Consider the following 14,227-nt stretch of genomic DNA (forward strand, 5'->3'; position numbering starts at 1 on the left):
ATTGACGTACTTTGTCCTTGGTGTTGATGCATTGACGTGCTTTGTCCTTGGTGTTGACGCATTGACGTACTTTGTCCTTGGTGTTGACGCATTAGTGTACTTTGTTTTTGTTTTGTTTTTGTGGTGGCGCTGTGTTGTTTTGTGGTGGCACTGTTTTTGTTGTTGTTGTTTTTTTTTGTATTTTTTTTTGTCGTGGCGCTGTGATGTTTATTTTTCCATCTTTCTTAATCATAATGGTATTGATCCGTGATCGTTTACTACTCAATGTACCTACCAGACCCTTAATGACCTTTTACTCCCTGCGGGCGTATATGGTCAGGTGTCCTGAGTGGAAACCCGACACGACATGCATATTTTATAGTCTCCCGTGGTATCTGTCGTGATATTGGTGTAACAGAGATGTCCAGTAATTTACATACGATGTCACATACACATTAACTATGAGTGTTGAAGTAATTGCGATGTTTGCTGATCGTTAACCTGATTTGATACACTAATATCGGTCAAAATCTTTAGTTTATTCATGCTGCTGTTCACATCTCAAGCATGTTTACAGGGGTCTCCAGTAACCCACCAAGTCTAGTGATGAGCCATGGCTCTAACAATCGACCGGGCTCAAATCGGCTAACGGGACAATGTCTAGAAAAGTTCATTGTTCATTTCACGTTTTCATTGTTTTTTTTTTTTTTTTTTTTTAATAGGTGTCTTGTTCTTGCTGCAGGCAATACTTCATCCCGAACGCATTTGACAAATTACAAAGGTTTGGCGACAAACCATAGACAAAATATGTCAGAGAAGTCGTCTTTTTTCGACGATTTTGTCACAATCTGTATTTGTGTTGGTATACTCGAAATATATATATATATCTCACATACCACTATAATTGATAGTTAGCGTTAGTATAGACACAACAATCGTGACATTTGATATGACAATAGACACAGGTGTTTGTCACCGTTTTCCCCCTATACTATGCTACATGCATTTTTGTTCACGTCAATTGTATGTACATATGTACTACTTATTTTTCTGCAATATATAAGTAACCTCATAAGTAACTATTAGAATTTGTGTATTTTATAGATATGAAAATAAAAAGAAATCCGAAAATTGTACACATGTAAGTAAAGTAATCACCGAAATGGAAATAATCGAGATATACCAAAATTTGAACTGTTTTAGCACGTTTTAAACCAATATTGCAATATTGAAATCTGAAACTTGGCTTTCGATCTTTTGTATTTGTTGGATTTGACGACATATTGTCAGACGCCCCCATTAACCAAAAGAAGAGTTTGATGGCAGAACAAACAGTCGAATCAGCAATTTGTCTGCCACGTGACCATATTTCCACGTGACAAATGATCTTGGAGACAATTAAGAAATGTGAGGAGGGCCAATTGCAGTGTATAATATTACACAGTATCACATAATAGACAATTTCTCATGCGATCAGACAATTTGGCAATAACATTATTTTGTCTTCAGGAATTTCCAGTCTCGGGTCCGATGAAGAATCGTCCTGTCCTTCACACGTAAACATTAACTTTGACAAATCACCTGTCATTCTAGCGAAAATGTGCACGTACATTTCACGTTAAACTTACACTGATTGAGCCAACCCGAGAAGGCTTGGACAGAAAAGTGCTTTTGAAGCAAATATCAAATTTCCCACGACAAATTAACACCGGACGTTTCTGTATGTTTTATAATCGTATAATGTTTTGATTTTTAACTGCTTGGTGATTAATTCACCGATTGTGTGTAACAGAGAATATCGACATGATAACGAAACTAATCGAAATAAAAATTCGATGAAACGAGAGTAATATGTGATAATAAAGATAAATTTTAATGTAGACCCATGAAACAGTAAAAAAATGATAGGACGAGGTGTTCCGAGAGAAGGAGCGTCTTCTGCCTCACCGACGACTTCCGCCATCGAAATTTGAGTCTTTATTGGTTTAAGTCACAGACTCAAGTACCACTACACGACCACTTTATACGCGTGTTTGTTTGTACCGTAGAGTTTAATCATAACTCCTTTATTTTACAGTCGAATAAACCCAACTTATCAAAAACTAACGTAAAGGAATGGAATGGAATACTTAATTAGTAGCAAAATGTAGCCCCCCCCCCCACACACCTTTTTTTTAAACTAACTAGTAACATTTATGTTTATTCAATAGACATTCTTTGTGATGTAACACTTACACAAATGATTTCCGATTAGATGAATCTTGTAAGAAAGAAAGAAAGAAAATGAAAGAAAAGAAAGAAAGAAAAGAAAGAAAGAAAGAAAGAAAGAAAGAAAGAAGGCGGAACGGAATGACGACACAAAAAGAACAGACAGATATCAATACGATCAGCGTCCATTGCCAATTATACCGACACACCGTATTACAGCTGGGAACGTGAAATGTACACCATTATCCACATCCATTGTCGCTGGTAGCATTCAGGTCCGGTTGATCAATCTGAGAACGAGGCTGAGTTTAAGTGACTATCCATCAGCGCGACATTTAGACATTAGCGATATGAATTATAGAAATGATACAAGGTCATTAACCTCACTAGAGACAAACATTGAGAGGATCCTAGTATCGGGTATCGTAACACCATAACAAAGCTTTCCGGTAACACAGATTGGTTTAAGGTCACCCTTGGTCTTGATTTCGAGATACCAGAAATAGAAATACTTCTTTATGTCGTCATTAAAGTAACGAAATTGCTCTGTTTTCCTAAAAAGATCGACACCACGTTCATTGTAGATAGCATAAGGATGTATATGGTCCATCAACTATTTTGTCTGCGAATCACATCTATAGTTCATTTATAGAAAAGTCGACGTTTTTCCAGGTCCATATAAAACCTGTTGTTATATGTATAAGATGTTCATTAATTCTTTTTCTGTTGCATAACTGTGTTCTTTACCATATAACAATTTACAGTCGTTAAAATTACTTAAATTAATGCTTTTTTTTTGGCGCAGTTGCACTTTAAACTAAAATGTGATGTTTGTAAAATTCGTCAGCGTTTCTCAGTTTGAGGACGAGACGTAACCTAGAGAAGAAGACGCGTACCCCTTATAAACATATGGTCCCGTTCTATTCGTACTATCGCAGGGAGTTCAATACAAATGTATATACATGTACATGTATCTTGTCAACATTTCAGATATTTTTTAAGCATTTCAATTTTTGTATTGTATTCGTTAATACTTTATCAAAGTTTCATCCTGAACTTGCTACGGATGCTAGCTCATCATCCCCACTTTTCTGGTAGTTTCGAAATAAGTCTGATTCGAATAACTTTTTCAGGAAATGGGGTTATCCTTGATATGACTGACCTCTAAATCTGAATTTCGCTCAGTCCTTAGGATCGATAACGAGGCTGTCATATTAGTGATGTCCAGTTCCATTGATAAATGACTGCTTGACCTTTCATTGACCATCGTAGAAAATGGAATGTGCTTTCTGTGCAAAAATTGTCCAATTCATCATACCACATTACATTTGATAAATATCCGGAAAGAAAGGTTTTTTTTAACGAATTTCACGAGAGGTTGTCCAGGGGACACCAAAACGAATTCCACTAGAGTTGTCCAGGGGACACCGAAACGGATTTCACCAGACGTTGTCCGGGGGACACCGAAACAAATTTCACTATAGTTGTCCGGGGGACACCAAAACGAATTTCAACAGAGGTCGTCCGGGGGACACCGAAATGTTTGTTATGATGACTTTCCGATCTTATTGCTGAATGAAGCAAAGGGCGGGGTGTAAAAAGGGTATGCAGGAATAGATAAACGAGAAACATCAATTTGCACTTCTCTCATTTTCATCACGACCATAATGGGGAAAACAATCCCATTAATTATAATGCATTACCGGTATATTATACATGTAGTATACATTAGCCAACATACAGTATAGTGTACCACAGTAATCACCTAAAGGCGACGAGGGTATTTTGACGCAATGAATCTGTCAATGCACCCCACAAGGATGCTGAGTAAGTACGGACGGACGGGGAGGTAACTATAGTAACCCCGGTTTCAGCCGTAGGAGACTAATCAGAGAGCCGATATTTTATCCGTTTTAGGAGAGCGTATCATAATATACACGTACCCGAGGACAATTCATTTATTCGAGTCTCGTGTTTGAGAGGCGTTACCATACTAAACAGTAAAGTGACGTTTCGTTAACATGTTCTACGTAGGGGTCATCTTGGCTAGCTTTTCCAATTTCCGTATATCGATATACATTTGGTTCTCTACATTACCCAAGAGGATAAAGCTAGTCGCCAATAAATAGATACTCAGAACTCTTCCTCGCGTGACCTAGACGATCGTCAATACGGGTCAAATCAAGAAAGAACCCCGGGATTCGTTTCCATGTGACCCGGAAATTGTGAATAGAGGTCAAAGGTTGACGGAACCTCATGCTATCGTCTCTATGAGCCTAGGAGGTCGTAAAAATGGGTCAAATATATTCGTCCTCAGGTTTAGAACCATGCAGTATAATGAACTACTTGATTAGAGTGACTAGAATCATAGCCATTCCCTGTGAGGTTGTACAAGACTTTATGTTAAGCGTACTGACTAAAATAGACGTAAGGAGTCGGTGTTTTCTTCGTTTCCCACAAGTTGAAAATCCATGGCGAAACACCATGAAATCTGTCATTAAAAATGTAATGCAGTTCACCAATTGAACTTGTTTAAGTTGTTATATAGTGTCCATCATTGAAGGTTTATCTTGGATCGGAAGATTATATTTTTTAATCTCGAGTTCAAAACAATAGATCTACTTAACCTAATGCCAAGTTTGGTCTGTTGTTGTTGCGTGAAGTGTGTCCCAGTGTCCAGACACACTGTCCTATGTCCCAGTGTCCAGACACACTGTCCTATGTCCCAGTGTCCAGACACACTGTCCTATGTCCCAGTGTCCAGACACACTGTCCTATGTCCCAGTGTCCACACAGAGTCCTATGTCCCAGTGGCCAGACACACTGTCCTATGTCCCAATGTCCAGACACACTGTCATATGTCCCAGTGTCCAGACACACTGTCCTATGTCCCAGTGTCCAGACACACTGTCCTATGTCCCAGTGTCCAGACACACTGTCCTATGTCCCAGTGTCCAGACACACTGTCCTATGTCCCAGTGTCCAGACACACTGTCCTATGTCCCAGTGTCCAGACACACTGTCCTATGTCCCAGTGTCCAGACACACTGTATGTCCCAGTGTCCAGACACACTGTCCTATGTACCAGTGTCCAGACACACTGTCCTATGTCCCAGTGTCCAGACACACTGTCCTATGTCCCAGTGTCCAGACACACTGTCCTATGTCCCAGTGTCCAGACACACTGTCCTATGTCCCAGTGTCCAGACACACTGTCCTATGTCCCAGTGTCCAGACACACTGTCCTATGTCCCAGTGTCCAGACACACTGTCCTATGTCCCAGTGTCCAGACACACTGTCCTATGTCCCAGTGTCCAGACACACTGTCCTATGTCCCAGTGTCCAGACACACTGTCCTATGTCCCAGTGTCCAGACACACTGTCCTATGTCCCAGTGTCCAGACACACTGTCCTATGTCCCAGTGTCCAGACACACTGTCCTATGTCCCAGTGTCCAGACACACTGTCCTATGTCCCAGTGTCCAGACACACTGTCCTATGTCCCAGTGTCCAGACACACTGTCCTATGTCCCAGTGTCCAGACACACTGTCCTATGTCCCAGTGTCCAGACACACTGTCCTATGTCCCAGTGTCCAGACACACTGTCCTATGTCCCAGTGTCCAGACACACTGTCCTATGTCCCAGTGTCCAGACACACTGTCCTATGTCCCAGTGTCCAGACACACTGTCCTATGTCCCAGTGTCCAGACACACTGTCCTATGTCCCAGTGTCCAGACACACTGTCCTATGTCCCAGTGTCCAGACACACTGTCCTATGTCCCAGTGTCCACACAGAGTCCTATGTCCCAGTGTCCAGACACACTGTCCTATGTCCCAGTGTCCAGACACACTGTCCTATGTCCCAGTGTCCAGACACACTGTCCTATGTCCCAGTGTCCAGACACACTGTCCTATGTCCCAGTGTCCAGACACACTGTCCTATGCCCCAGTGTCCAGACACACTGTCCTATGCCCCAGTGTCCAGACACACTGTCCTATGTCCCAGTGTCCAGACACACTGTCCTATGTCCCAGTGTCCAGACACACTGTCCTATGTCCCAGTGTCCAGACACACTGTCCTATGTCCCAGTGTCAAGACACACTGTCCTATGTCCCAGTGTCCACACAGAGTCCTATGTCCCAGTGTCCAGACACACTGTCCTATGTCCCAGTGTCCAGACACACTGTCCTATGTCCCAGTGTCCAGACACACTGTCCTATGTCCCAGTGTCCAGACACGCTCTCCTATGTCCCAGTGTCCAGACACACTGTCCTATGTCCCAGTGTCAAGACACACTGTCCTATGTCCCAGTGTCCACACAGAGTCCTATGTCCCAGTGTCCAGACACACTGTCCTATGTCCCAGTGTCCAGACACACTGTCCTATGCCCCAGTGGCCAGACACACTGTCCTATGTCCCAGTTGCCAGACACACTGTCCTATGTCCCAGTGTCAAGACACACTGTCCTATGCCCCAGTGTCCAGACACAATGTCCTATGCCCCAGTGTCCAGACACACTGTCCTATGTCCCAGTGTCAAGACACACTGTCCTATGCCCCAGTGTCCAGACACACTGTCCTATGTCCCAGTGTCCAGACATACTGTCCTATGTCCCAGTGTCCAGACACACTGTCCTATGTCCCAGTGTCCAGACACACTGTCCTATGTCCCAGTGTCCAGACACACTGTCCTATGTCCCGGTGTCCAGACACACTGTCCTATGTCCCAGTGTCCAGACACACTGTCCTATGTCCCAGTGTCCAGACACACTGTCCTATGTCCCAGTGTCCAGACACAGAGTCCTATGTCCCAATGTCCAGACACACTGGCCGACTTACGGATACTGACTGTCATCCATATTCATACCGGTATCAGTTGTCATGATTGGGTTTCTAGCGTCATCCTGTCCGGACGCGATTTCTTGTCAGTGTGTTGGGTTATTAGTATCTTCGGAATCGTTGGATTAAATCAATAGACGTCATCAGCAGTGACATGGAGCATTAACAATAGATTATGGCGTCTCTGGAGAATACTTGTCCAACATTTAGTCGACAGGGAAACGACGTCGCCATTTTAAATGTCACACAACTACCAGTTATCCGAGAGGTTACAACGAAATAATCCAGGACACATATCTCTTTGACCGCTGTTGACTCCAATAAAGTTTTTCATCTGGAATATTTTAGAAAAAAAAATCTCATCTCGGGGAGGAAGGGTATAAAAAACGATATATAAGTCGCCTATTACGGCATGAAGAGGAACCAAACAGGCAAATTAGTTCGCGTGAAATGGAGGAAAATTGGGTAAATTTGATTATGACTTTTTCGAAATTTGTATTCTTTTTAATCTACCAGGAGTACCAAGCGGTGTAAATGGGAACATTACAATGAGTTTATTAAGTGAGAGACCGGCGTGAGTTCTTCCAAAACTAATAGGATTACCATGGAGTCGGTGTTACGCATGTCCAGTTTATCACATTATACTTTACTCTAGAGATATAATCCATTCGTATACCTCCCAAATATCTATAGATACGTGAAACTCGAGACTCGCCAATTGTACAAGACAGGTTTTAAAAAAAAATAAATTACTTAGACATAACAACTATGTAATGATATCCAGATAATATTGTGTATAATGGAGTATTGTTGTCTGATGGATTTGTCCCCATGGTGACGTAATAAGCTAGATTACCATACCATACGAAAGTCTGCGGCATTATATAAAATACTTTAAGCTGAAGATGTTTTTTCATACATAACATGTTTCCATTACCCTAATGTATTTGTAGGAGTTTACAGTCCGCTTGGATACCAATACGGTTCGTGTTCGGATCATTCTGTCTGGCGTATATTTCAGTTACAAGACTGTTGCATTCGATATCGCTGTTTTACAACATTGAACAATGTACTGTACGGGATTTGTGACCACTTTACGGCATGTGTTCCGGAAAGCCATCCTGGTTTTTTGTCCAATTCATTCGGATCATCATCAGGTTGGCTCTATCTACATGGAAAAAACCCGAGGAGTTGCGGATGTTGTTCATTTCTGCCATTGATGATGTGTGCCAATTTGTCATTAAGAGAGACGAGTCTTGACGACTTTTTTTAAGTTTTCATACGAAACCTTGATGGAATCAATTGCTTATTTATTATCACGAGTCGAAGAACATATTTCTCAAACAACTTACACGTAAACGTGATATTGCAGACATTTTTTTCTTTTTCTTTTCATTCTACCAGTGCTACTGGTGACCCATTGTGAATACAAGATTTACAGATTCCGTTTCGTAATTGTGTAACTTCAAGTCAAAACACTCATGATGGCAGTGTAAATTATTTATTTGTGACGCCATCTTTAAGACACACGCCAACTAGGGAGTTCGTAAACGCCGATAACAATGCGACAGTCTTAGGAAAGCCCCAGAGGTATTCCGCGTAGGCAAGGAGTGAAAACCTAACACAGCTATATTCAACGAGGAAAATACTGTCGGTTAGATACTTAAGAGACGACGAACTCCTTCAGTTTAAAATGCATACCTCTCGTGAACATGTATATCTACTTAATATGAAATATCAATTACAACATCCACTCCTAGCCTCCTCGTACCCACGTGTTATGTAACACCCCTACCTATACACAGGTCAATCACTTAAAACGTAATTTAGTATCTTTATCACAAAACCGTATTAACATGGTCTAAATAGTAAATGCTACATTTTGTTTTCTATTAGAGCTTCGTGATATTGGGCCCTCGGTAGTTCATGATCAGTCTGCATAACACCTGGTAACACCGCCTTAATCAACTAAAAGAGTGTCTTGTTCTCTCCTTACTCAGGGCGGTTTATGTAATGATTTAAAAATTTAAAAGTCCATTCAAGGCGGTAATTGTTCTTACAATAATAACATAGCAGTAATTTTTACGACTATCAGGGTCAGTGCAGTAATTAGCTGTTCTTTCTAGTGGGCCGCATTTTGTATAACTGTTTATTTTTGTACTGCGCATGTCTGTTGTGGTTGTTTCCTGCTGCCCACCATGTTTGGACTAAATCATATATCACGTGCTCCTTGTTTGTTCCTGAATACCAGCATTTCAGTTTATGTTTCTCAGTAAGCTGAGACTATTGACGGTCTAGTGTTGCAATGATTGTGTCCTTCAGCAAGACATTTCATTAAAATTCAGCTGAATAGCACGGAACGTTATTTTCTGTTGGCAACCACGAGCTACTACAAATAGACCCTGCCTAAAACCTAGACTTTTCATGTAACAAATCCCGCAAACAATCAAGGAAATGATTAATGAATCAAACTGACTTGTGTTCGTCTAGAAAAAAAATCAGCTACACTAACCGCGTCACGAAATAGGACTCTGTCACAAGCTAATTTCGAATCCGTCTGTAATTACGCGTAGCTCCCTTCAGTAACTTGAACTACACATTGCGGTTGATCCATACGGACACTGGTGACGCCGAGGGAGCGCTGATTAATTACTGTCTAAAATAACATTTGTTAGCACATGCTACAAAACACGATATATAAATGCCTGTGGGTTTACGTGTAGATTGTCCATAGCAGTCTGATATATGCTTCTGCGTCCATATTACTTCTGTCTGACAGAAACAAAATGCGCAGTTTCCTTTATCGGAGATTTCAGGAACCAAGATGAACGTTAAATATTTACAAAATGAAAAAAGAAGTAATAAAAATTGTGATCACTTCTATTATTGCTAACCTTGGATTTCAATTCAAGAAATCCAGTATTGCCGGCTATTCTTCTCCATTGTTCATATATGGCGTCGAAATTTTGCAACACAATAGTAACATAGGTACAGCTGAACGTATTCGCGTAATGATTTCGACCATTCTCTCCTAGTTTTGTTTAAAGAGTTTCATACATATTGGGAAAAAAATAACCTACAGAGCTATCGATACCGTGGTCTATTACCTGACACTATACTACATGACCGGCTCTCTAACCGACTGAGCTATTGCGGCCCCTCCTTCAACAGAGCTGCTGGTCTATATAAATGTATATCATAACAAAAAGGATTAATTCATAGAAAACAAGGAGGCAAACAAAATACAATATATCATGTAAGTTTACCCGCTTTCGCTGCGGTTTTATACACATATTGTGTCGTATTTCTAAACAATTCCATATCTCCCTAGTAAGCGTCCTGTCAAAAGCACGCTGCAATGATTACTCCCTGTCAGGAAACTAAGCAATGTGTTTTCGTCTGACGTCCGCTCTCCCCAGACATACGTTAGTGTAAAAAGATGTCTTAACATGTCGAGATGGAATTCTGGCCAGATTTGATTCTGTCCGTGATCGATCACTAGAACTTTGTGCTGTAAGATTGGTTCGTCGAGTTTTACATAATTGTTAATCCTCAGCAGTTAGGCCACGTCGGACTTATCACTCAATTGATTTGTACGGATGATGTATCACCAAGGAAGCATGTAATACGCATGTCAAACTCGTTAATGTTCGTCCGCGTGGGGGCGTCACGTGTACTGTGCTGCAGAGGTCAATAGGTCAATTTGCGTCTGTATAGCACACTCGATCGAATTATTGCGTTTCCGAGTTAGGTAAATTGATTTAAAGAAAACACCCGAACGCTTTAGTTTGTTTAAGTGCGTGTTTGTTGCATGTTCGCTAAATATATCTTTAAAACAAAACAAAAATTAATGAATGAATAACACTCCTTTAAAAAGTATGTATCCCTTTACATTACAACTAGTTTATGTGTATGTTGAAAGTTTTTTTTCGGTAGAGAGACAGAACAAAAACTGCTTGGTGCATTTCACCGGGTTTCCAATCATCGATGGCAAGAAAAAATCACCGACCTACATCGTCAGGGAAATTAGATATTGCCGTTCATTAAACAAATCCTACTCTTTGATGTACAACTGGTGCCACAATTTAAAAAAACAACTAAATAAATGGATTTATAAATAACGAACGAACGAACGAACGAACGAACGAACGAACGACGGACGGACTAACTGACTGACTGAACGAACGAACGAACGACCGACGGACTAACTGACTGACTGAACGAACGAACGAACGAACGACCGACCGACGGACTAACTGACTGACTGACTGAACGAACGAACGAACGAACGAACGAACGAACGAACGAACGAACGAACGAACGAACGAACGAACGAACGAACGAACGAACGAACGAACACATACTTTGTTGACAGTTCCGAACATTGCGACAGTAAACACAATTTTAATGACTTTAGCTGGACAGTCTTAACAAGACGAACTGGACTTATATCGTCACCTCAACTTATCCGTATACACTTGAGTTAGGTGATGTTTTTAGGCTTCCGGGCATATTGATCTATGAATTCCCTCTTACATTCTCACGCCATTAATTCTGTTCTAAGGAGTTTCTGTCAAATTCTCCAGAAACCCATTACCGATTCTCCAACGCCAAGCTGTGAGCATCTGCCTGCACGAGGCGGCAGCACGAGCGCACGTTTTGGTGTCAAATTATGGCAGCAACAAATAACTTGGAGCTAGTGAAACTCATTCACAAAATCATCCGGTTTCCTAATACTCAAGTTATCTATTTTTTGAATTAGATTTCCCATTCGTTTATAAGAAAGATTAGACGTTCATTTCTACACTGATATAAAAGGCAAACGTTTAAGTGATGAAGACATATCTAACCAATCAAGGTCTAAAACGTGTTTTATACATTCTATCCAAAGTCGGTTGAAATTGACTTGTGGATTCTTCAATGGAAATAAAGGTCTAGCTAGAACCATTTATATATTGTATTATGACGAATCACTATTTTGGTATAAAACTGTGGTAGTTTGCTACACACACTCATTCTATAATATAATACATAAGTTCTGAATCCATTTGGTCCGAGAACCATATATCACCAGTGTTAGCCCAAAGGGAGCCGTTGGTACCATTTCGATTTCGTAATGACTGTTTTCTCTGATTGTGTTCATTATCTTGTTTTAGTGTATAGGTCTGCTTTTCCTTCATCATTTACTTCCATCGTAAACTACATGACCACAATTCTATAGTAATATACAAACTTGTCTAAAACCGTGTCCTTAATCCTAATACAATCACACAATTGACTCTGACAACGGTTCCCACGTGACGTATAGAGACCACCCACATGAATCCTAAATGACATTATTATATATTGGAATTTAAACAAATTATATATAATTAAGATATTCCCAAAATGATTTTACTTGAATAATTACAGTTTATCAATCTCTTCTCCATAAAACAAGTATTATATAGGGAATTTTGACTGAAGTAATAACACCAAATCAATGTCCTCTCCATAATATCGTCTGTCTACCACGTCCGTTTGTTCCGTCTGTTACAGTTGTACAGTATATGGCCTCTGTTTTGGACTGCCATCAGTCTGACACGTCCTTTTTTTTCTGCCTGTTGCAGTTATATATATCCTGTTTTGACCTGATATCTGTCTAACACGTCCGTTTTTTTCTGTTTTTGACCTGCCATCTGTCTACCACGTCCGTTTTTTTTCTGTCTGGTACAGTTATATATATATCCTCTGTTTTTGACCCGATATCTGTCTACCACGTCCGTTTTTTTCTGTCTGGTACAGTTATATATATATCCTCTGTTTTTGACCTGATATCTGTCTAACACGTCCGTTTTGTTCTGTCTGTTACAGTTGTGGTCCTGTGTGCGTCCGCCGACTCAGTTCGAGAAATCATGATCAAGGCACACGAGCTCAACTTCGACAACGGCGAGTACGTCTTCCTAAATATCGACCTATTCAGCAGGTAAGTCTCGAAACATCTATTATATCTCTGCTATGTCGATCTCTGTGTTATCTCGATATATTCCGTATGCGTTTACTTATCGGTAGCATTCCCTACATACAGAAATTAATAACTACCCACCGTTATACAAAATATACATGATATCGTATAATATATTAATACAATGACTTCATTTAGTGCTAGAAGACATCGAGCGCGATATCAGTTTTATTTCCTCGCGCACAGACAAGCGTTTCTGTGATAAAGGAAATCCATCGAGAATCCCTAACAAGCGTTTTTGTGATAAAGGAAATCCATTGAGATTCCCTAACAAGTGTTTTTATGATAAAGGACATAACTTTGAATGACTCCATTACAAGCGATTTTGGGATAAAGACACCCCCTGAGGCTGAAGATTGGGCTAAATGACTAGTTAGTGTTGTAAACGACCTGTGGCCACTACAGAAATACGATAGCATTATGTCCTCGTCTTCATCTGATCTAGACACAGACACAAATCCCAGAGGAGGGTTTCCATATATGGATTCTGGATCGAATTATTTGATTTTATGAGTCACTTTATGTCATAATAGGATACTAATTGTTTGTGTATGCATAATCCCCTGTCTAAAGTAATAATTTAATTCTTACTTTATATTTTACTGACGATGACGGTAACAACTAGGATAGATAATGTCTGGTTAAGCCGTTGCTGATTTATTCTAATGAAGGGCTGAAAAAATGAACAATCGAAAATTTAAAAGTTTAATTTCAACAGACACATGCAGATCTGGCCAACTAAACACGCGTAGTTTCCTTGACATATGAAATAATTCAAAAATTCTAAGTTTAAAATAGTTGATTTTTTTTTTATTATTTATTTTCTTTATTTTTCAGTTTTGCTCTTTGTTTTTGTTTTTTATGAACATTACGGAATTGATGTTAATCAATCACTGATAAGACACTGCCATTTATTTTCCAATTTCAAAATAGTTTTTCGTTATCTGAAACTGTCTTCTATTGAAATAACACGTATTTATGATTATGTAGGAAATGTATTTCCTCGTTGTGTAAATAAGGGACAGGTTTATCGCGAAAGATTCGCGTCTGCTTACACAAAGACTATTACAATACCCTGATAAAGACGTTAGCCTGACTAACAGAGTCGCTATCGATTAAAACAGGCGCCAATCGTATTTGTTTATGTTGTAATGTCGAACATATTGGAAGCGTGAATTAGACAGGTTCTGTTA

At 40.1% G+C, this 14,227-nt stretch overlaps 1 protein-coding gene across 2 annotated transcripts in view; it reads left to right on the plus strand.

Moving 5' to 3' along the window:
• The window catches only part of LOC117315776 (atrial natriuretic peptide receptor 1-like), a 349,153-nt gene that overhangs the window by 236,709 nt on the left and 98,217 nt on the right, over positions 1 to 14,227 (plus strand). For both annotated transcript variants that reach the window (XM_033870136.1, XM_033870135.1), the window contains one exon: positions 12,884 to 12,995. In XM_033870136.1, the coding sequence (XP_033726027.1) occupies positions 12,884 to 12,995 (112 nt within the window). The remainder of the gene's footprint in view (positions 1 to 12,883; positions 12,996 to 14,227) is intronic.

The sequence above is a fragment of the Pecten maximus genome, chromosome 17 (assembly GCF_902652985.1).
Source record: "Pecten maximus chromosome 17, xPecMax1.1, whole genome shotgun sequence".
Taxonomy (NCBI): domain Eukaryota; kingdom Metazoa; phylum Mollusca; class Bivalvia; order Pectinida; family Pectinidae; genus Pecten; species Pecten maximus.